Source organism: Gorilla gorilla, chromosome 6 (assembly GCF_029281585.2).
Source record: "Gorilla gorilla gorilla isolate KB3781 chromosome 6, NHGRI_mGorGor1-v2.1_pri, whole genome shotgun sequence".
Classification (NCBI taxonomy): domain Eukaryota; kingdom Metazoa; phylum Chordata; class Mammalia; order Primates; family Hominidae; genus Gorilla; species Gorilla gorilla.
Genome location: NC_073230.2, coordinates 87,793,047 through 87,818,300, shown reverse-complemented (window position 1 = coordinate 87,818,300; position 25,254 = coordinate 87,793,047). Strand labels below are relative to the sequence as shown.

At 51.4% G+C, this 25,254-nt stretch overlaps 6 protein-coding genes across 6 annotated transcripts; all 6 read left to right on the top strand.

Moving 5' to 3' along the window:
• Window positions 1-801: 801 nt before the first annotated feature.
• LOC129523916 (mucin-3A-like) lies at window positions 802-7,276 on the top strand. Its single transcript, XM_055347874.1, has 8 exons — window positions 802-862; window positions 2,980-3,772; window positions 4,496-4,643; window positions 4,785-5,414; window positions 6,005-6,216; window positions 6,637-6,741; window positions 6,923-7,058; window positions 7,133-7,276. Exons 1-8 carry the CDS (start codon window positions 802-804, stop codon window positions 7,274-7,276), a joined length of 2,229 nt encoding a protein of 742 aa, XP_055203849.1.
• Window positions 7,277-11,159: 3,883 nt separating this feature from the next.
• On the top strand, window positions 11,160-13,435 carry LOC129523915 (mucin-3A-like). Its single transcript, XM_055347873.1, has 2 exons — window positions 11,160-12,582; window positions 13,233-13,435. The coding sequence occupies exons 1-2, from the start codon at window positions 11,160-11,162 to the stop codon at window positions 13,433-13,435; spliced, it is 1,626 nt and encodes a 541-aa protein (XP_055203848.1).
• A 118-nt stretch (window positions 13,436-13,553) lies between these two features.
• On the top strand, window positions 13,554-15,829 carry LOC129523914 (mucin-3A-like). The gene is made up of 2 exons (XM_055347872.1): window positions 13,554-14,976; window positions 15,627-15,829. The coding sequence occupies exons 1-2, from the start codon at window positions 13,554-13,556 to the stop codon at window positions 15,827-15,829; spliced, it is 1,626 nt and encodes a 541-aa protein (XP_055203847.1).
• Window positions 15,830-15,947: 118 nt separating this feature from the next.
• LOC129523913 (mucin-3A-like) lies at window positions 15,948-18,223 on the top strand. The gene is made up of 2 exons (XM_055347871.1): window positions 15,948-17,370; window positions 18,021-18,223. The coding sequence occupies exons 1-2, from the start codon at window positions 15,948-15,950 to the stop codon at window positions 18,221-18,223; spliced, it is 1,626 nt and encodes a 541-aa protein (XP_055203846.1).
• A 118-nt stretch (window positions 18,224-18,341) lies between these two features.
• On the top strand, window positions 18,342-20,617 carry LOC129523912 (mucin-3A-like). The gene is made up of 2 exons (XM_055347870.1): window positions 18,342-19,764; window positions 20,415-20,617. Exons 1-2 carry the CDS (start codon window positions 18,342-18,344, stop codon window positions 20,615-20,617), a joined length of 1,626 nt encoding a protein of 541 aa, XP_055203845.1.
• A 1,570-nt stretch (window positions 20,618-22,187) lies between these two features.
• LOC129523911 (mucin-3B-like) lies at window positions 22,188-25,122 on the top strand. The gene is made up of 4 exons (XM_055347869.1): window positions 22,188-22,255; window positions 22,469-23,589; window positions 24,692-24,765; window positions 25,012-25,122. Exons 1-4 carry the CDS (start codon window positions 22,188-22,190, stop codon window positions 25,120-25,122), a joined length of 1,374 nt encoding a protein of 457 aa, XP_055203844.1.
• Window positions 25,123-25,254: the final 132 nt, after the last annotated feature.

Here is a 25,254-nt window from a genome sequence, read left to right as displayed (position 1 = left end):
CCTGCCTCAGCCTCCCAAGTAGCTGGGATGACAGGCACCCACCACCATGCCAGGCTAATTTTTGTATTTCTAGTAGAGATGGGGTTTTGCCATGTTGCCCAGGCTGGTCTCGAACTCCTGACCTCAAGTGATCCACCTGCCTCGGCCTCCCAAAGTGCTGAGATTACAGGCATGAGCCTCCACTCCTGGCCCAGACTAGTATTTTTGAGTGTTTCCTTTGGTTGTCTGTGTTTCTTTTTCTGGGATCTAGTTCCAACCCTTCAGATAATAAAATGACTTCAGATGGAATTCTGTGTTAATCCCACGGTTTTGTCTGGCCTGTGGGGTCCTGTTAGGGGCAGGCTGGAGTAGGGGCAGACTGAGGGAAAGAGCAGGCTTGAAGGAGAGTGAGGTTGCACCCAGCAGGAGGAATTGAAACTAAGGAGAGGCTGCAGGAGTCAGCCCAGACTCCAGAGTCCAAGCCCTTGGTCAAGGGTACCCTCCATGGGGGTGTGGGAGGAAGGGCAGCTTCCAGGCAGCTCCATGTGGGCCAGGCAGGCTGTGGGGCTGGGCCACCAGTGGCACTCCCTGCCTGACACCTCCTGGATTTGTCCTTTTCCCTTGTGTCCCTGCTTCCCACAGTGCTGACGTCTGTCCAGATGCAAGGAGAAGGGAGGAAAAGGGGTGAGGTGGGGCGGTGCAAAGGTGAGGCTGTGCTCAGTAGAACAGATAACCAGCACTTTCACTGCGTGCATGTCCAGGTCCCTGCCGCTGTCCTGGCCCTGGAGCCCGCTCTGCCCCAGTCCCCTGCCCGCTGGGCCCATGCAGCTGTTGGGGCTTCTCAGCATCCTCTGGATGCTCAAGTCCTCCCCAGGGGCCACAGGTAAGAGGGAGAGGTGGGAGGGGGCTGGAGAGAAGCTCCTGATGTGATGTACCAGGGGAGGGGAGGGGAAGGTGGCTCTGAGGCCTGGGGCCAGGGGATGAGGAGGGGCTGCTCCCAGCTCTGGGTGCAGGGAGAATGGAGAAATGGCCTCGGGGGGATGAGGAGGGGTTTGGTGCGGGAAAACCGAGGTTGGGAAGGAGCAAGGGAGCTGGGTCCCCACTGCCACTCTCCACCAAGCACTGAGCAGGTTGCAGGGGCTGCGCCCCAACGTGTATCTGCAGCTGGAGGGTGGAGGGTGGGAATTACATCTTCCCAGAGCAGTGCCCTTCCTCCTTCTTGTCACCTGCCTCATGCTCCCAGCCCCACTGTCCCCTCCAAACTGGCCTCTCCCTCCCTGACAGCCCTCTGACCTCTGCCCCTAGTTTCCGTCATCTGGTTTCAGCCTCTCTGACTTTTGTCCCCCAGTGACTCCTCCCCAGCTCTGCCTGTCACTCTCTCACCCCGGCCAGGGCCCATGTGTCTGGGCACAGCTGTTGGTACCAGGGCCGGGGCAGGGAGCTCCTGAAGTCCACTTCGCTTCCAGGGGTGCATCTGAGACTACCCGGCATGGGGTCCAGGCTTCTCTCTTCCACCCTGCAGGAACACCCCACAATTCCTCTATACTTCCCTTGTCCCTGTTCTCCAGTGTCTGCTTCTGATCCCCGATCCCAGAGGCCCATGAGTCCCCTTCTCAGTCACCTCCAGGGGCACATCCTGGAGTCAAGTGGGGATTCTCATAATCCCTGACCCCACTTCCCTGACACCCGCGAGCTAGGCTGAGACGTGACACCCCAGCTCTCAGCCACAAGATGGGCTGTGCCTGAGGTGAGGGGCAGCAGGTCCGGTATTTTCCACTTCCCATCTACTGTGACTGCCCATCTTCCTTGCCTGTGATCCCCCCGACAGCTGGATCTCTGATCCTAAGTCTCACCATCTGTGAAATGGGTTGAAATCCACATGCGGGGGTTCATGCTTGTAAACTAATGAATCCCGTGGCCAAAAGGGAATAGTATAGAAAGATATGTCTATTTGTGTGATGAACACTCACTGCTAAGCCTTAAGGTCTCCAGAACTCATCACGCCTGACTGCTGAGGTAGCTCCTTCTGGAAGTTTCCTTCTTGATCCTGTCTCTCTGCCTCTCCGCGTGGTCCTCACACCATGCCCCTTGAAGTCATTAGCGTGTGAGCTTAGCCTCTGTTTCTCCTTGGTGTTCCCTGTGCAGTTTTGTTTGTTTGTTTGTTTGTTTGTTGTTTGTTTGTTTTGAGATGGAGTCTTGCTCTGTCGCCCAGGCTGGAGTGCAGTGGTGCAACCTTGGCTCCCTGTAGCCTCTGCCTCCTGGGTTCAAGCGATTCTCCTGCCTCAGCTACAAGCGCACGCCACCATGCCTGGTTAATTTTTTGTACCTTTTTTTTAGTAGAGCAGGGGTTTCATCATGTTGGCCAGACTGGTCTCGAACTCCTGACGTCAAGTGATCACCTGCTTTGGGCTCCCAAAATGCTGGGATTACAGGCGAGAGCCACCGTGCCTGGCCCTCTTTGTGCAGCTTTCTCTGTCTCCTGGTTTTTGTGATGTGCCCCCTGCCAGGACATGGCTGGGTTCTCTCTTTTTGTCTTTGAAAGTGGGAGTCAGCCCAGACAGCAGCAGAATTTGGGCAGAAGCAGAGGTGGGAGCAGAAGGTTAATGGGGGTGGGGAGGGGAGGACTCCAGGCAGCAGCAGGGGGAGGAGAGGAAGGGACAGAGGGAGGAGGGGACTGGGTGTGGCCAGAGGAGGGAAGGGAGGGGAAGGGGCTGCTGAGCTCGGCTATCCAAGGACAGGGGGACCCGCCATGACAAGGCCAAGGCTGGCTGAGGGATGAGGGCTCCCATGCCCCACTACTCCCCTGGGAGCAGACAGACAGTGGGTTCCAGTACCCTAAAGCGCCCAGCTCCAAGCTGCCTCTGATGCAGGAGTGAGCTGCAGCATGCCCTGCCCTGTGATGCTGCCTGGAAAATGGGTGAGTGAGTAGCTTAATTGAGTCTTGTGACAAAATGACCCACGGATTTACCAGTGGATTCCTCTGCTCTGCCGCCAATGCAGGAACTTTATCCACGGCCACATCCACCTCTCATGTGACTTTCCCCAGGGCGGAAGCAACCCGCACTGCCCTCAGCAATTCTCCACACTCCAGATACCTGGCTGAGTGGCCACAAGGTGTCCCCCAGCTCGCCTCTCCTGCTCCTGGCCACAGGGAAAATGCACCTATGATGCTCACTACCTCCCCCCATGACACACTCATCTCTGAAACATTGCTCAGCTCTCCAGTCAGTTCCAACACCTCAACCACCCCGACGTCCAAGTTTGCCTTCAAGGTTGAAACCACTCCACCCACCGTGTTGGTCTATTCGGCCACCACTGAGTGCGTGTATCCAACGAGCTTTATAATCACCATCTCCCACCCCACCTCCATCTGTGTGACCACAACGCAGGTGACCTTCACCAGTTCTTACACCCCCACTCCCGTGACACAGAAACCAGTGACCACCGTCACCAGGACTTACCCTATGACCACTACTGAGAAAGGAACGTCAGCCATGACATCTTCTCCCTCTACCACCACTGCAAGGGAAACTCCCATAGTGACAGTGACACCCTCCTCCTCTGTGTTAGCCACAGACACAACCTTCCACACTACAATCTCCTCTACAACTAGAACCACAGAAAGGACTCCCCTGCCCACTGGAAGCATCCATACGACCATGTCCCCAACCCCAGTATTTACTACTCTCAAAACAGCAGTGACTTCCACTTCCCCCATCACTTCTTCAATCACTTCCACAAATACAGTGACTTCTATGACAACGACCGCCTCCCAGCCCACAGCCACTAATACATTGTCATCACCCACCAGGACCATTTTATCTTCCACACCTGTCCTGAGCACAGAAACAATCACCAGTGGTATCACAAACACCACCCCCCTATCCACCTTGGTGACCACACTCCCCACTACCATCAGCAGGTCTACACCTACATCTGAGACCACCTACCCTACTTCTCCCACCAGCACTGTCACAGACTCCACAACTGAAATCACCTACTCCACAGTTTTGACAGGTACATTGTCTCCCACCACTACTCTCCCACCCACTTCTTCCTCTCAGCGAACCACAGAAACACCTATGACTCCTACCACAAAATTGGTAACCACCACCCCTGAGACCACCTCCCAGAGTAGTCTGAACTTCTCTTCTTTAGCCATCTACTCCACCGTCAGCACATCCACAACTGCCATCTCCTCACTTCCCCCTACCTCAGGTATCATGGTGACTTCCACAAATATAGTCCCTACAGCAGATTTAAAACCAGAACTTATACTCCTCGAAGTTCATGACCAAAGAATTCAAGCAAAGAACCCCCGATATTCTCAGACCCCCTTCACCAGCTCTACAGCCACATCTCCTGAGACCACCATACTGACTCGTATGAATGACACCCCCACAGAATCTCTCGCAACAGCAATGACTTCTACTACCCCCATCATTTCTGCAATCACTCCCAAGACTACAGTGACTACTATGACAACTACCGGCTCCGGGCCCACAACCACTAATACATTATCGTCACTCACCAGTAGCATTTTATCTTCCACACCTGCCCCGAACACAGAAGTGATCACCAGTCATACAACAACCACCACCCCACCATCTACCTTGGTGACCACACTCCCCACTACCATCACCAGGTCTACACCTACATCTGAGACCACCTACCCTATTTCTCCTACTGGCACTGTCACAGACTCCATGACTGAAATCACCTATTCCACAAGTATGACAGGTACATGGTCCACCGCCACTACTCTCCCACTCACCTCTTGCTCTCTCCCAACCATAGAAACAGCCACGACTCCTACCACAACCTTGGGAAACACCACCACTGAGACCACCTCCCACAGTACTCCCAGCTTCACTTCTTCAGCCATCTACTCCACCGTCAGCATATCCACAGCTACCATCTCCTCATTTCCCCCTTCCTCAGGTACCATGGTGACATTCACAACCATGACCCCATCCTCTCTGAGTACAGACATATCTACCACCACACTGAAAAATATCACCCAGCCTTCTGTGGGCTCTACTGGTTTCCTGACTGCAGCTACAGACCTCACCTCAACATTCACTGTTTCCAGTTTCTCAGCAATGTCCACAAGTGTCACTCCATCTGCCCCCAGCATCCAGAATAAAGAAATCTCAACACTTGTGAGTACAACCACTACCACCAGTCCCACTGAGAGAATGACTCTCACAAGTACAGAGAATACCCCGACAAGTTACATCCTGACCACCTGTCCAGTGACATATTCATTTTCCCCTTCCACGTCTGCCAGCAGTGACTGGACCACTGACACAGAGAGCATCTCCTCAGCTCCAGCCATCACCAGTACACTCCACACAACAGCTGAATCCACCCTGGCACCCACTACCACCAACTCATTCACAACATCCGCAAACATGGAACCACCTTCAACCGCTGTAGCAACTACAGGCACAGGGCAGACCACCTTCACCAGCTCTACAGCCACATTCCTTGAGACCACCACACTGACTCCTACAACTGACATGTCCACAGAATCTTTTATGACACCAATGATTTCTACTACCCCCATCACTTCTTCAATCACTCTCAGAAATACAATGACTTCTATGACAACTGCTGACTCCCGGCCCACAACGACTAATACATTATCATCACTCACCAGTAGCATTTTATCATCCACACCTGTCCCGAGCACAGAAGTGATCACCAGCCAAACCACAAACACCACACCTCCATCTACCTTGGTGACAACACTCCCAACTACCATCACTACATCCACACCTACATCTGAGACAACCTATTCTACTTCTCCCACTAGCACTGTCACAGACTCCACGACCGAAACCACCTACTCCACAAGTATAACAGGTACATTGTCTACTGAGATTTGTCTCCCAGCCACTACTTCCTCTCTCATAACCAAAGGAACATCCACGACTTCTACCAGAAACTTGGTGACAAGCACTAATGAGACCACCTCTCATAGTACTCCCACCTTCACTTTAACCATCCACTCCACCATCAGCACATCCACAACTGCCATCTCCTCAGTTCCCACTACCTCAGGTCCCATAGTGACTTCCACAACCATGACCCCATCTTCTCTGGCTGCAGACATCCCTACCACCACACTGACAACCATCACCCAGCCTTCAGTGGGCTCTACTGTTTTCCTGACTACAGCAACAGACCTTGCCTCAACATTCACTGTTTCCAGTTCCTCAGCAATGTCCGCAAGTGTCATTCTATCTTCCCCCAGCATCCAGAATACAGAAACCTCATCCCTTGTCAACATGACCTCTGCCAACACTCCCAGTGTGAGACCAAATTTTGCAAGTACACACAGCACTCTGACAGGTTCCCTCCTGACGACCTTCCCAGAAACATATTCATTTTCCCCTTCCATGTCTGCCAGCAGTGACAGGACCACTCACACAGAGAGTATCTCCGCACCTCCAGCCACCACCAGTACACTCCACACAACAGCTGAATCCAGCCTGTCACCCACTATCACCACCTCATTTACCACATCCGCAACTATGGAACCACCTTCAACATCTGTAGCAACTACAGGCACAGGGCAGACCACCTTCCCCAGCTCTACAGCCACATTCCCTGAGACCACCACACTGATTCCTACAACTGACATTTCTACAGAATCTCTCACAAGAGCCATGACTTCTACTTCTCCCATCACTTCTTCAGTCACTCCTGCCAATACAGTGACTTCTATGACAACAACGACTTCCTGGCCCACAGCCAGTAATACGTTATCATCACTCACCAGTAGCATTATATATTCTACACCTGTCCAGAGCACAGAAACAATCACAAATCATACCACCAACGCTACCCCTCTATCTACCTTGGTGACCACAGTCCCCACTACCATCACCAGGTCTACACCTAAATCTGAGGCCACCTACCATGCTTCTCCCACTAGCACAGTCACAGACTCCACGACCGACATCACCTACTCCACAAGTATGACAGGTACTTTGTTCACCGAGACGTCTCTCCCACCCACCTCTTCCTCTCTCCTAACCGTAGAAACAGCCACGACTCCTACCACAACCTTGGTAACCACCACCCCTGAGACCACCTCCCACAGTATTGCCAGTTTCACTTCTTCAACCATCTACTCCACAATCAGTACAACCACGACTGCCATCTCCTCAGCTTCGCCTACCTCAGATATCATAGTGACTTCCACAACCATGACCCCATCTTCTCTGAGTACCGACATCCCTTTGACAACACCAACAACTATCTCCCACTCTTCTGTGGGCTCTACTGAATCCTTGACTACAACAGACCTCTCCTCAATATTTGCTGTTTCTAGTACATCAGCAATGTCCACAAGTGACATCCCATCTTCCTTCAGCATGCAGAACACAGAAACCTCATCACTTGTCAGCATGACCTCTGCCACCACTCCCAGTGAGAGACCAACTATCACAAGTACTGAGGGCATTCAGACAACTTCCCTCCTGACGCGCTTTCCAGTGATGTATTCATTTTCCTCTTCCATATCTGCCAGCAGCGTAGGGACCACTCACACCGAGAGTATCTCCTCACCTCCAGCCATCACCAGTACGCTCCACACGACAGATGAATCCACCCCATCACCCACAACCATCACCTCATTCACAACATTTACAACGATGGAAACACCATCATCCACTGTAGCAACTACAGGCACAGGTCAGACTACATTCACCAGTTCAACAGCCACATCCCCTGAGACCAACACATTGACTCCTACCCCTGACATTTCCACAGGATCTTTCAAAACAGCAGTGAGTTCTACTCCCCCCATCACTTCTTCAGTCACTTCCACATATACAGTGACTTTTATGACAACTACTGCCCCTCTGCCCACAGCCACTAATAGGTTACCATCATTCACCAGTAGCGTTTCATCTTCTACGACTGTCCCAAGTACAGAAGCGATCGCCAGTGGTACCACAAACACCACCCCTCTATCTACCTTGGTGACCATATTCTCCAATTCTGACACCAGTTCTACACCTACATCTGAGACTACCTACCCTACTTCTCTTACTAGTGCTCTCACAGATTCCACGAACAGAATCACCTATTCCACCAGTGTGACAGGTACACTGTCCACTGTGACCTCTCTCCAACCCACCTCTTCCTCTCTCCCCACCACAGTAACAGCCACAGTTCCTACCACAAACTTGGTAACCACGACCACCAAGACCACCTCACACAGCACTCCCAGCTTCACTTCTGTGATCACCACCACCAAGACCACTTCACACAATCCTCCCAGCTTCACTTCTCGGATCAGCACCACCGAGACCACCTCACACAGTTCTCCTAGCTTCACATCTCCGATCGCCACCACCAAGACCTCCTCACACAGTTCTCCCAGCTTCACTTCTTCGATCACGACCACCTCACACAGTACTCCCAGATTCAGTTCTTCAATCGCCACCAGGGAGACCACCTCACACAGTACTTCTAGCTTCACTCCTTCGATTGCCACCACGAAGACCAACTCAAACAGTACTCCCAGCTTCACTTCTTTGATTGCCACGACCAAGATCACCACACACAGTACTCCCAGCTTGACTTCTTTGATCACTACCACCGAGACCACCTCACACAGTACTCCCAGCTTCACTTCTTCGATGGCCACCACCAAGACCCCCTCACACAGTACTCCAAGCTTCACTTCTTTGATCAACACCACCAAGACCACTTCACATAGTACTCCAAGTTTCACTTCTTTGATCACCATCACCGAGACCACCTCACACAATATTTCCAGCTTCACTTCCTCGATTGCCACCACTGAGACCACCTCACACAGTACTCCCAGCATCACTTCTTTGATCGTTACCACCAAGACTACCTCACACAGTACCCCCAGTTTCACTTCTATTGCCACCACAGAGACCACTTCACACAGTACTACCAGCTTCACTTCTTCTACTGCCACCACAGAGACCACCTCACATAGTACTCCCAGCTTCACTTCATTGATCAACACCACCGAGACCACCTCACACAGTACTCCCAGCTTCATTTCTTTGATCACCACCACCGAGACCGCATCCTATAGTACTTCTAGCTTCAGTTCTTTGATCACCATGACCAGGACCACATCTCAGAGTACTCCCAGCTTGACCTCTTCCATCACCACAGCTGAGACCATCTCATACAGTAGTCCCAGCTTCCCTTCTTTAATCACTATCACTAAGTCCACATCCCACAGTACTGCCAGCTTCAGTTCTTCAATCACCACCACTGAGACGAACTTACACAGTACTCCCAGCTTCGCTTCTTCAACCACCACCACCGAAACTGCCTCACACAGTACTCCCAGCTTCACTTCTTCAATCACCACAACCAAGGCCACCTCACACAGTACTCCCAGCTTCACTTCTTCAATCACCGCCACGGAGACCACCTCACACCATACTCCCAGCTTCAATTCTGTGATTGCCACCTCCGAGACCAACTCACACAGTGCTCCTAGCTTCAGTTCTTTGATTGCCAACACCGAGACCACCTCACACAGTACTCCCAGCTTCACTTCTCTGATTGCCACCACTGAGACCACCTCACGGAGTACTCCCAGCTACACTTCTGCAATCACCACCACCGAGACCACCTCACACAGAACTCCCAGCTTCACTTCTTCAATCGCCACTGAGTCCACATCCCCCAGTACTGCCATCTTCACTTCTTCCATCACCACCACCGAGACCACCTCCAACAGTACTGCCAGCTTGACTTCTTCAATGACCACCACTGAGACCACCTCACACAGTACTCCCAGCTTCACTTCTTTGATCATCACCACTGAGACAACATCCCACAGTACCCCCAGCTTGACTTCTTTGATCACCAGCACCGAGACCACATCCCACAGTACTCCCAGCTTGACTTCTTTGATCACCACCACTGAGACTACATCACACAGTACTCCCAGCTTCACTTCTTCAATTGCCACCACTGAGAGCACGTCACACAGTAATCCCAGCTTCACTTCATCAATCACCAGTACCAAGAGCATCTCACACAGTACTCCTAGCTTCAGTTCTTTGATCACCACCACGGAGACAACCTCACAGAGTTCTTCCAGCTTAAGTTCTTTGATCACCACCACCAAGTACACCCCATACAATCCTCCGAGCTTCACTTCTGCGATCACCGCCACAGGGATCACCTCACACAGTACTCCCATTTTCACTTCTTCGATCACCACCACTGAGACCACATCCCACAATACTTCCAGCTTGACTTCTTCAATCCCCACCACAGAGACCGCATCCCACAGTACTTCCAGCTTCTCTTCTTCAATCACCAGCACTGAGACCACATCCCACAGTACTCCCAGCTTGACTTCTTCAATCACTGCAACCGGGACCACCTCACACAGTACTCCCAGCTTCACTTCTTTAATCACCATCACTGAGTCCACATCCCACAGTACTACCAGCTTCACTTCTTCAATCACCACCACTGAGACCACCTCACACAGTACACCCAGCTTCACTTCTTCGATTGCCACCACTGAGATCATCTCACATAGTACTCCCAGCTACACTTCTTCAATCGCCACCACCGAGACACCCTCACACAGTACTCCCAGCTTCCCGTTTTCAATCATGACCACTGAGACCATATCACACAGTACTCCCAGCTTGAATTCTGCGATCATCACCACTGAGAGCATGTCACACAGTATTCCAGGCTTCGCTTCTTTGATCACCACCAGCGAGACCACCTCACACAGTCTTCCCAGCTTCACTTCCTCAAGCACCACCATTAAGACCCCTTCACATAGTCCTCCTGGCTTCTCTTCTTCGATTGCCACCTCCAAGACCACCTCAACCAGTCCTCCCAGATTCACCTCTGCGATCACCACCACCGAGACCACCTCACACAGTACTCCCAGGTTCACTTCTGCGATTGCCAGCACCAAAATCACTTCACAGAGTACTCCCAGTTTGACTTCTCTGATCACCACCACCGGGACCAGCTCGCACAGTACCCTGGGCTTAAGTTCTTCGATTGCCACCACTGAGACAACCTCACACAGTACTCCCAGCTTCACTTATTTAACCACCATCACTGAGTCCACATCCCACAGTACTACCAGCTTCACTTCTTCAATCACCACCACTGAGACCACCTCACACAGTATGCCCAGATTCAATTCTTCCATCGCCATCACTGAGATCATCTCACGTAGTACTCCTAGCTACACTTCTTTAATCGCCACCACCGAGGCACCCTCACACAGTACTCCCAGCTTCACTTCTTCAATCACCGTCACGGAGACCACCTCACACCATACTCCTAGCTTCAATTCTGTGATTGCCACCTCCGAGACCAACTCACACAGTGCTCCTAGCTTCAGTTCTTTGATTGCCAACACCGAGACCACCTCACACAGTACTCCCAGCTTCACTTCTTTGATCACCACCACCGAGCCCGCATCCTATAGTACTTCTAGCTTCAGTTCTTTGATCACCATGACCAGGACCACATCTCAGAGTACTCCCAGCTTGACCTCTTCCATCACCACAGCTGAGACCATCTCATACAGTAGTCCCAGCTTCCCTTCTTTAATCACTATCACTAAGTCCACATCCCACAGTACTGCCAGCTTCAGTTCTTCAATCACCACCACTGAGACGAACTTACACAGTACTCCCAGCTTCGCTTCTTCAACCACCACCACCGAAACTGCCTCACACAGTACTCCCAGCTTCACTTCTTCAATCACCACAACCAAGGCCACCTCACACAGTACTCCCAGCTTCACTTCTTCAATCACCGCCACGGAGACCACCTCACACCATACTCCCAGCTTCAATTCTGTGATTGCCACCTCCGAGACCAACTCACACAGTGCTCCTAGCTTCAGTTCTTTGATTGCCAACACCGAGACCACCTCACACAGTACTCCCAGCTTCACTTCTCTGATTGCCACCACTGAGACCACCTCACGGAGTACTCCCAGCTACACTTCTGCAATCACCACCACCGAGACCACCTCACACAGAACTCCCAGCTTCACTTCTTCAATCGCCACTGAGTCCACATCCCCCAGTACTGCCATCTTCACTTCTTCCATCACCACCACCGAGACCACCTCCAACAGTACTGCCAGCTTGACTTCTTCAATGACCACCACTGAGACCACCTCACACAGTACTCCCAGCTTCACTTCTTTGATCATCACCACTGAGACAACATCCCACAGTACCCCCAGCTTGACTTCTTTGATCACCAGCACCGAGACCACATCCCACAGTACTCCCAGCTTGACTTCTTTGATCACCACCACTGAGACTACATCACACAGTACTCCCAGCTTCACTTCTTCAATTGCCACCACTGAGAGCACGTCACACAGTAATCCCAGCTTCACTTCATCAATCACCAGTACCAAGAGCATCTCACACAGTACTCCTAGCTTCAGTTCTTTGATCACCACCACGGAGACAACCTCACAGAGTTCTTCCAGCTTAAGTTCTTTGATCACCACCACCAAGTACACCCCATACAATCCTCCGAGCTTCACTTCTGCGATCACCGCCACAGGGATCACCTCACACAGTACTCCCATTTTCACTTCTTCGATCACCACCACTGAGACCACATCCCACAATACTTCCAGCTTGACTTCTTCAATCCCCACCACAGAGACCGCATCCCACAGTACTTCCAGCTTCTCTTCTTCAATCACCAGCACTGAGACCACATCCCACAGTACTCCCAGCTTGACTTCTTCAATCACTGCAACCGGGACCACCTCACACAGTACTCCCAGCTTCACTTCTTTAATCACCATCACTGAGTCCACATCCCACAGTACTACCAGCTTCACTTCTTCAATCACCACCACTGAGACCACCTCACACAGTACACCCAGCTTCACTTCTTCGATTGCCACCACTGAGATCATCTCACATAGTACTCCCAGCTACACTTCTTCAATCGCCACCACCGAGACACCCTCACACAGTACTCCCAGCTTCCCGTTTTCAATCATGACCACTGAGACCATATCACACAGTACTCCCAGCTTGAATTCTGCGATCATCACCACTGAGAGCATGTCACACAGTATTCCAGGCTTCGCTTCTTTGATCACCACCAGCGAGACCACCTCACACAGTCTTCCCAGCTTCACTTCCTCAAGCACCACCATTAAGACCCCTTCACATAGTCCTCCTGGCTTCTCTTCTTCGATTGCCACCTCCAAGACCACCTCAACCAGTCCTCCCAGATTCACCTCTGCGATCACCACCACCGAGACCACCTCACACAGTACTCCCAGGTTCACTTCTGCGATTGCCAGCACCAAAATCACTTCACAGAGTACTCCCAGTTTGACTTCTCTGATCACCACCACCGGGACCAGCTCGCACAGTACCCTGGGCTTAAGTTCTTCGATTGCCACCACTGAGACAACCTCACACAGTACTCCCAGCTTCACTTATTTAACCACCATCACTGAGTCCACATCCCACAGTACTACCAGCTTCACTTCTTCAATCACCACCACTGAGACCACCTCACACAGTATGCCCAGATTCAATTCTTCCATCGCCATCACTGAGATCATCTCACGTAGTACTCCTAGCTACACTTCTTTAATCGCCACCACCGAGGCACCCTCACACAGTACTCCCAGCTTCACTTCTTCAATCACCGTCACGGAGACCACCTCACACCATACTCCTAGCTTCAATTCTGTGATTGCCACCTCCGAGACCAACTCACACAGTGCTCCTAGCTTCAGTTCTTTGATTGCCAACACCGAGACCACCTCACACAGTACTCCCAGCTTCACTTCTTTGATCACCACCACCGAGCCCGCATCCTATAGTACTTCTAGCTTCAGTTCTTTGATCACCATGACCAGGACCACATCTCAGAGTACTCCCAGCTTGACCTCTTCCATCACCACAGCTGAGACCATCTCATACAGTAGTCCCAGCTTCCCTTCTTTAATCACTATCACTAAGTCCACATCCCACAGTACTGCCAGCTTCAGTTCTTCAATCACCACCACTGAGACGAACTTACACAGTACTCCCAGCTTCGCTTCTTCAACCACCACCACCGAAACTGCCTCACACAGTACTCCCAGCTTCACTTCTTCAATCACCACAACCAAGGCCACCTCACACAGTACTCCCAGCTTCACTTCTTCAATCACCGCCACGGAGACCACCTCACACCATACTCCCAGCTTCAATTCTGTGATTGCCACCTCCGAGACCAACTCACACAGTGCTCCTAGCTTCAGTTCTTTGATTGCCAACACCGAGACCACCTCACACAGTACTCCCAGCTTCACTTCTCTGATTGCCACCACTGAGACCACCTCACGGAGTACTCCCAGCTACACTTCTGCAATCACCACCACCGAGACCACCTCACACAGAACTCCCAGCTTCACTTCTTCAATCGCCACTGAGTCCACATCCCCCAGTACTGCCATCTTCACTTCTTCCATCACCACCACCGAGACCACCTCCAACAGTACTGCCAGCTTGACTTCTTCAATGACCACCACTGAGACCACCTCACACAGTACTCCCAGCTTCACTTCTTTGATCATCACCACTGAGACAACATCCCACAGTACCCCCAGCTTGACTTCTTTGATCACCAGCACCGAGACCACATCCCACAGTACTCCCAGCTTGACTTCTTTGATCACCACCACTGAGACTACATCACACAGTACTCCCAGCTTCACTTCTTCAATTGCCACCACTGAGAGCACGTCACACAGTAATCCCAGCTTCACTTCATCAATCACCAGTACCAAGAGCATCTCACACAGTACTCCTAGCTTCAGTTCTTTGATCACCACCACGGAGACAACCTCACAGAGTTCTTCCAGCTTAAGTTCTTTGATCACCACCACCAAGTACACCCCATACAATCCTCCGAGCTTCACTTCTGCGATCACCGCCACAGGGATCACCTCACACAGTACTCCCATTTTCACTTCTTCGATCACCACCACTGAGACCACATCCCACAATACTTCCAGCTTGACTTCTTCAATCCCCACCACAGAGACCGCATCCCACAGTACTTCCAGCTTCTCTTCTTCAATCACCAGCACTGAGACCACATCCCACAGTACTCCCAGCTTGACTTCTTCAATCACTGCAACCGGGACCACCTCACACAGTACTCCCAGCTTCACTTCTTTAATCACCATCACTGAGTCCACATCCCACAGTACTACCAGCTTCACTTCTTCAATCACCACCACTGAGACCACCTCACACAGTACACCCAGCTTCACTTCTTCGATTGCCACCACTGAGATCATCTCACATAGTACTCCCAGCTACACTTCTTCAATCGCCACCACCGAGACACCCTCACACAGTACTCCCAGCTTCCCGTTTTCAATCATGACCACTGAGACCATATCACACAGTACTCCCAGCTTGAATTCTGCGATCATCACCACTGAGAGCATGTCACACAGTATTCCAGGCTTCGCTTCTTTGATCACCACCAGCGAGACCACCTCACACAGTCTTCCCAGCTTCACTTCCTCAAGCACCACCATTAAGACCCCTTCACATAGTCCTCCTGGCTTCTCTTCTTCGATTGCCACCTCCAAGACCACCTCAACCAGTCCTCCCAGATTCACCTCTGCGATCACCACCACCGAGACCACCTCACACAGTACTCCCAGGTTCACTTCTGCGATTGCCAGCACCAAAATCACTTCACAGAGTACTCCCAGTTTGACTTCTCTGATCACCACCACCGGGACCAGCTCGCACAGTACCCTGGGCTTAAGTTCTTCGATTGCCACCACTGAGACAACCTCACACAGTACTCCCAGCTTCACTTATTTAACCACCATCACTGAGTCCACATCCCACAGTACTACCAGCTTCACTTCTTCAATCACCACCACTGAGACCACCTCACACAGTATGCCCAGATTCAATTCTTCCATCGCCATCACTGAGATCATCTCACGTAGTACTCCTAGCTACACTTCTTTAATCGCCACCACCGAGGCACCCTCACACAGTACTCCCAGCTTCACTTCTTCAATCACCGTCACGGAGACCACCTCACACCATACTCCTAGCTTCAATTCTGTGATTGCCACCTCCGAGACCAACTCACACAGTGCTCCTAGCTTCAGTTCTTTGATTGCCAACACCGAGACCACCTCACACAGTACTCCCAGCTTCACTTCTTTGATCACCACCACCGAGCCCGCATCCTATAGTACTTCTAGCTTCAGTTCTTTGATCACCATGACCAGGACCACATCTCAGAGTACTCCCAGCTTGACCTCTTCCATCACCACAGCTGAGACCATCTCATACAGTAGTCCCAGCTTCCCTTCTTTAATCACTATCACTAAGTCCACATCCCACAGTACTGCCAGCTTCAGTTCTTCAATCACCACCACTGAGACGAACTTACACAGTACTCCCAGCTTCGCTTCTTCAACCACCACCACCGAAACTGCCTCACACAGTACTCCCAGCTTCACTTCTTCAATCACCACAACCAAGGCCACCTCACACAGTACTCCCAGCTTCACTTCTTCAATCACCGCCACGGAGACCACCTCACACCATACTCCCAGCTTCAATTCTGTGATTGCCACCTCCGAGACCAACTCACACAGTGCTCCTAGCTTCAGTTCTTTGATTGCCAACACCGAGACCACCTCACACAGTACTCCCAGCTTCACTTCTCTGATTGCCACCACTGAGACCACCTCACGGAGTACTCCCAGCTACACTTCTGCAATCACCACCACCGAGACCACCTCACACAGAACTCCCAGCTTCACTTCTTCAATCGCCACTGAGTCCACATCCCCCAGTACTGCCATCTTCACTTCTTCCATCACCACCACCGAGACCACCTCCAACAGTACTGCCAGCTTGACTTCTTCAATGACCACCACTGAGACCACCTCACACAGTACTCCCAGCTTCACTTCTTTGATCATCACCACTGAGACAACATCCCACAGTACCCCCAGCTTGACTTCTTTGATCACCAGCACCGAGACCACATCCCACAGTACTCCCAGCTTGACTTCTTTGATCACCACCACTGAGACTACATCACACAGTACTCCCAGCTTCACTTCTTCAATTGCCACCACTGAGAGCACGTCACACAGTAATCCCAGCTTCACTTCATCAATCACCAGTACCAAGAGCATCTCACACAGTACTCCTAGCTTCAGTTCTTTGATCACCACCACGGAGACAACCTCACAGAGTTCTTCCAGCTTAAGTTCTTTGATCACCACCACCAAGTACACCCCATACAATCCTCCGAGCTTCACTTCTGCGATCACCGCCACAGGGATCACCTCACACAGTACTCCCATTTTCACTTCTTCGATCACCACCACTGAGACCACATCCCACAATACTTCCAGCTTGACTTCTTCAATCCCCACCACAGAGACCGCATCCCACAGTACTTCCAGCTTCTCTTCTTCAATCACCAGCACTGAGACCACATCCCACAGTACTCCCAGCTTGACTTCTTCAATCACTGCAACCGGGACCACCTCACACAGTACTCCCAGCTTCACTTCTTTAATCACCATCACTGAGTCCACATCCCACAGTACTACCAGCTTCACTTCTTCAATCACCACCACTGAGACCACCTCACACAGTACACCCAGCTTCACTTCTTCGATTGCCACCACTGAGATCATCTCACATAGTACTCCCAGCTACACTTCTTCAATCGCCACCACCGAGACACCCTCACACAGTACTCCCAGCTTCCCGTTTTCAATCATGACCACTGAGACCATATCACACAGTACTCCCAGCTTGAATTCTGCGATCATCACCACTGAGAGCATGTCACACAGTATTCCAGGCTTCGCTTCTTTGATCACCACCAGCGAGACCACCTCACACAGTCTTCCCAGCTTCACTTCCTCAAGCACCACCATTAAGACCCCTTCACATAGTCCTCCTGGCTTCTCTTCTTCGATTGCCACCTCCAAGACCACCTCAACCAGTCCTCCCAGATTCACCTCTGCGATCACCACCACCGAGACCACCTCACACAGTACTCCCAGGTTCACTTCTGCGATTGCCAGCACCAAAATCACTTCACAGAGTACTCCCAGTTTGACTTCTCTGATCACCACCACCGGGACCAGCTCGCACAGTACCCTGGGCTTAAGTTCTTCGATTGCCACCACTGAGACAACCTCACACAGTACTCCCAGCTTCACTTATTTAACCACCATCACTGAGTCCACATCCCACAGTACTACCAGCTTCACTTCTTCAATCACCACCACTGAGACCACCTCACACAGTATGCCCAGATTCAATTCTTCCATCGCCATCACTGAGATCATCTCACGTAGTACTCCTAGCTACACTTCTTTAATCGCCACCACCGAGGCACCCTCACACAGTACTCCCAGCTTCACTTCTTCAATCACCGTCACGGAGACCACCTCACACCATACTCCTAGCTTCAATTCTGTGATTGCCACCTCCGAGACCAACTCACACAGTGCTCCTAGCTTCAGTTCTTTGATTGCCAACACCGAGACCACCTCACACAGTACTCCCAGCTTCACTTCTTTGATCACCACCACCGAGCCCGCATCCTATAGTACTTCTAGCTTCAGTTCTTTGATCACCATGACCAGGACCACATCTCAGAGTACTCCCAGCTTGACCTCTTCCATCACCACAGCTGAGACCATCTCATACAGTAGTCCCAGCTTCCCTTCTTTAATCACTATCACTAAGTCCACATCCCACAGTACTGCCAGCTTCAGTTCTTCAATCACCACCACTGAGACGAACTTACACAGTACTCCCAGCTTCGCTTCTTCAACCACCACCACCGAAACTGCCTCACACAGTACTCCCAGCTTCACTTCTTCAATCACCACAACCAAGGCCACCTCACACAGTACTCCCAGCTTCACTTCTTCAATCACCGCCACGGAGACCACCTCACACCATACTCCCAGCTTCAATTCTGTGATTGCCACCTCCGAGACCAACTCACACAGTGCTCCTAGCTTCAGTTCTTTGATTGCCAACACCGAGACCACCTCACACAGTACTCCCAGCTTCACTTCTCTGATTGCCACCACTGAGACCACCTCACGGAGTACTCCCAGCTACACTTCTGCAATCACCACCACCGAGACCACCTCACACAGAACTCCCAGCTTCACTTCTTCAATCGCCACTGAGTCCACATCCCCCAGTACTGCCATCTTCACTTCTTCCATCACCACCACCGAGACCACCTCCAACAGTACTGCCAGCTTGACTTCTTCAATGACCACCACTGAGACCACCTCACACAGTACTCCCAGCTTCACTTCTTTGATCATCACCACTGAGACAACATCCCACAGTACCCCCAGCTTGACTTCTTTGATCACCAGCACCGAGACCACATCCCACAGTACTCCCAGCTTGACTTCTTTGATCACCACCACTGAGACTACATCACACAGTACTCCCAGCTTCACTTCTTCAATTGCCACCACTGAGAGCACGTCACACAGTAATCCCAGCTTCACTTCATCAATCACCAGTACCAAGAGCATCTCACACAGTACTCCTAGCTTCAGTTCTTTGATCACCACCACGGAGACAACCTCACAGAGTTCTTCCAGCTTAAGTTCTTTGATCACCACCACCAAGTACACCCCATACAATCCTCCGAGCTTCACTTCTGCGATCACCGCCACAGGGATCACCTCACACAGTACTCCCATTTTCACTTCTTCGATCACCACCACTGAGACCACATCCCACAATACTTCCAGCTTGACTTCTTCAATCCCCACCACAGAGACCGCATCCCACAGTACTTCCAGCTTCTCTTCTTCAATCACCAGCACTGAGACCACATCCCACAGTACTCCCAGCTTGACTTCTTCAATCACTGCAACCGGGACCACCTCACACAGTACTCCCAGCTTCACTTCTTTAATCACCATCACTGAGTCCACATCCCACAGTACTACCAGCTTCACTTCTTCAATCACCACCACTGAGACCACCTCACACAGTACACCCAGCTTCACTTCTTCGATTGCCACCACTGAGATCATCTCACATAGTACTCCCAGCTACACTTCTTCAATCGCCACCACCGAGACACCCTCACACAGTACTCCCAGCTTCCCGTTTTCAATCATGACCACTGAGACCATATCACACAGTACTCCCAGCTTGAATTCTGCGATCATCACCACTGAGAGCATGTCACACAGTATTCCAGGCTTCGCTTCTTTGATCACCACCAGCGAGACCACCTCACACAGTCTTCCCAGCTTCACTTCCTCAAGCACCACCATTAAGACCCCTTCACATAGTCCTCCTGGCTTCTCTTCTTCGATTGCCACCTCCAAGACCACCTCAACCAGTCCTCCCAGATTCACCTCTGCGATCACCACCACCGAGACCACCTCACACAGTACTCCCAGGTTCACTTCTGCGATTGCCAGCACCAAAATCACTTCACAGAGTACTCCCAGTTTGACTTCTCTGATCACCACCACCGGGACCAGCTCGCACAGTACCCTGGGCTTAAGTTCTTCGATTGCCACCACTGAGACAACCTCACACAGTACTGCCAGCTTCACTTCTTCGATTGCCACCACCGAGACCACGTCACACAATACTCCTGGCTTCACTTCTTCGACTGTCACCACCGAGACCAGCTCACAGAGTACTACCAGCTTCACTTCTTCAATCACCACCACTGAGACCACCTCACACAGTACTGCCAGCATCACTTCTTCGATCACCACCACCGAGATCATTTCACGCAGTACTCCCAGCTACACTTCTTCTATTGCCACCACTGAGACACCCTCACACATTACTCCCAGCTTCACTTCTACGATCACCACCACCGAGACCACCTCACACAGTACTCCCATCTTGACTTCTGCCATCACCACCACTGAGACCAGATCGCACAGTCCTCCCATCTTCACTTCTTCAATCACCACCACAGAGACCACCTCACACGATACTCCCAGCTTCACTTCTTCGATCACCACCACTGAGACCACTACACGCAGTCTTCCAGGCTTCAGTTTTTCGATCACCACCACCGAGACCACCTCACACAGTCCTCCCAGCTTCACTTCTTTAATCACTACCACGGAAACCCCCTCACACAGTAATCCCAGCTTCACTTCTTTCATCACCACCACCGAGTCCACCTCACACAGTCTTCCAGGCTTCACTTCTGTGATTGCCACCACAAAGACCACCTTACACAGTACCCCCATCTTCACTTCTTCCATCACCACCGCTGAGACCACCTCGCACAATCCTCCAGGCTTCACTTTTTTGATCCCCACCACTGAGACCATCTCACACAGTCCTCCCAGCTTCACTTCTTCGATCACTATCATTGAGACCCACTCACACAGTACTCCCAGCTTCACTTCTTTGATCACCACCACCAAGTCCACCTCACAAAGTCCTCTGGGCTTCACTTCTGCAATCACCACCACAGGGATCACCCCACACAGTACTCCCATTTTCACTTCTTCGATCGCCACCACCGAGAGCACCTCACATAGTACTCCCAGCTTCACTTCATTGATCACCAGCACTGAGACCATCTCACAGAGTACTCCCAGCTTCAGTTCTTTGATGACCGCCACCGAGACCACATCCCACAGTACTCCCAGCTTAACTTCTTTGATCGCCACCATCAAGTCTACCTCAAAGAATCCTCCGACCTTCACTTCTGCGATCGCCACCACAGGGATCACCTCACGCAGTACTCCCATTTTCACTTCTTCGATCACAACCACCGAGAGCACCTCACAAAGTACTCCCAGCTTCACTTTTTCGATCACCAGCACCGAGACCACATCACACAGTACTCCCAGCTTCACTTCCTTGATCACCACCATCGAGACCACATCCCATAGTACTCCCAGCTTGACCTATTCGATCACTACAACCAGGACCACATCACACAGTACTCCCAGCTTCACTTCTTTAATCATCACCACCGAGTCCACATTCCACAGTACTACCAGCTTCACTTCTTCAATCACCACCACTGACAACACCTCACACAGTATGCCCAGCTTCACTTCTTCGATCGCCACCACTGAGATCATCTCACACAGTACTCCCAGCTTCCCTTCTTCAATCATGAACACCGAGACCATATCACACAGGACTCCCAGCTTGACTTCTGCAATCACCACCACTGAGACCATGTCACACAGTATTCCAGGCTTCATTTCTTCAATCACCACCACCGAGACTACCTCACACCTTCCTCCCAGGTTCACTTCTTTGATCACCACCACCAAGACCACCTCACACAGTCCTCCCAGCGTCACTTCTTTGATCACCAGAACTGAGACCACCTCACACAGTTCTCCCAGCTTCACTTCTTCAAGCACCACCACTGAAACCCCTTCACACAGTACTCCTGGCTTCTCTTCTTCAATTGCCACCTCCAAGACCACCTCAACCAGTCCTCTCAGATCCACCTTTGTGATCGGCACCACCAAGACCACTTCATACAGTACTCCCAGGTTCACTTCCGTGATTGCCAGCACCAAGACCACCTCACACAGCACTCCCAGTTTGACTTCTCTGATCACCACCACCGGGACCAGCGCACACAGTACCCTCGGCTTAAGTTCTTCAATCGCCACCACCGAGACAACCTCACACAGTACTGCCAGCTTCACTTCTTCGATTGCCACCACTGAGACCATGTCACAGAATACTCCTGGCTTCACTTCTTCAATTGCCACCACCGAGATCACCTCACATAGTACTCCCAGCTTCACTTCTTCAATCACCACCATGGAGACAACCTCACAGAGTGCTCCCAGCTTCACTTCTTTGATCACCATCACTGGGTCGACATCCCACACTACTGCCAGCTTCACTTCTTCAATCACCACCACTGAGACCACCTCATACAGTACTCCCAGCATCACTTCTTCAATCACCACCACCGAGAGGACATCCCACAGCACTCCCAGCTACACTTCTTCGATTGCCACCAGTGAGACACCCTCACACACTGTTCCCAGCTTCACTTCTTCGATCACCACCACCGAGAGCACATCCCACAGTAATCCCAGCTTGACTTCTGCCATCACCACCACTGAGACCAGGTCACACAGTCCTCCCATCTTCACTTCTTCGATCACCACCATAGAGACCACCTCACACAGTACTCCCAGCTTCACTTCGTCGATGACCACCACCGAGACCCCCTCACTCAGTCCTCCAGCCTTCACTTTTTCGATCTCCACCACCAAGACCAACTCACACAGTCCTCCCAGCTTCACTTCTTCAATCACTACCACCGAAACCCCCTCACACAGTCCTCCCAGCTTCACTTCTTTGATCACCACCACGGAGTCCACCTCACACAGTCCTCTGAGCTTCACTTCTGTGATCACCACCACAGAGAGCACCTCACACAGTACTCCCATCTTCACTTCTTCGATTGCCACCGCTGAGACGACCTCACACACTCCTCCCAGCTTCACTTCTTTGATCACTACCACCGAGACCCCCTCACACAGTAATCCCAGCTTCACTTCTTTGATCACCACCACTGAGTCCACCTCACACAGTCCTCCAAGCTTCACTTCTGCGATCGCCACCACAGGGATCACCTCACACAGTACTCCCATTTTCACTTCTTTGATCGCCACCACCGAGAGCACCTCATACAGTACTCCCAGCTTTACTTTATCGATCACCAGCACTGAGACCATCTCACACAGTACTCCCAGCTTCAGTTCTTTGATCACCACCACCAAGACCACATCCCACAGTACTCCCAGCTTCACTTCTTTGATCACCACCATCGAGGCCACATCCCACAGTACTCCCAGCTTGACTTCTTCGATCACTACAACTGGGACCACCTCACACAGTACTCCCAGCTTCACTTATTTAACCACCATCACTGAGTCCACATCCCACAGTACTACCAGCTTCACTTCTTCAATCACCACCACTGAGACCACCTCACACAGTATGCCCAGATTCAATTCTTCCATCGCCATCACTGAGATCATCTCACGTAGTACTCCTAGCTACACTTCTTTAATCGCCACCACCGAGGCACCCTCACACAGTACTCCCAGCTTCCCTTCTTCAATCACAACCACTCTGTCCATATCACACCGTACTCCCAGCTTGACTTCTGCGATCACCACCACTGAGACGATGTCACACAGTATTCCAGGCTTCACTCCTTCTATCATCTCACCTAGTACTCCCAGCTACACTTCTTTGATCGCCACCACTGAGACACCCTCACACAGTACTCCCAGCTTCCCTTCTTCAATCACGACCACTCAGTCCGCATCACACAGTACTCCCAGCTTGACTTCTGCGATCACCACCACTGAGGCCATGTCACATAGTATTCCAGTCTTCACTTCTTTGATTACCACCACTGAGACTACCTCACACCTTCCTCCCAGGTTCACTTCTTTGATCACCACCACCAAGACACCAAGACCACCTCACACAGTCCTCCCAGCTTCACTGCTTCTATCACCAGCACCGAGACCACCTCACACAGTCCTCCCAGCTTCACTTCGTCAAGCACCACCACTGAGACCCCTTCACACAGTACTCCCGGCTTCTCTTCTTCAATTGCCACCTCCAAGACCACCTCAACCAGTCCTCCCAGATTCACCTTTGCGATCGCCACCACCAAGACAACCTTACACAGTACTCCCAGGTTCACTTTGGCGATTGCCAGCACCAAGACCACCTCACACAGTACTCCCAGCTTCAGTTCTTTTATCACTGCCACCGAGACCATGTCACACAGTACTCCCAGCCTCACCTCTTTGATCACTACCATTGAGACCACATCGCACTGTACTCCTAGCTTGACTTCTTCGATCACTACAAGCGGGACCATCTCACACAGTACTCCCAGCTTCACTTCTTTAATCACCATCACTGAATCCACATCCCACAGTACTACCAGTTTCCCTTCTTCAATCACCACAACCAAGGCCACCTCACACAGTACTCCCAGCTTCACTTCTTCAATCACCGCCACGGAGACCACCTCACACCATACTCCTAGCTTCAATTCTGTGATTGCCACCTCCGAGACCAACTCACACAGTGCTCCTAGCTTCAGTTCTTTGATTGCCAACACCGAGACCACCTCACACAGTACTCCCAGCTTCACTTCTTTGATCACCACCACCGAGCC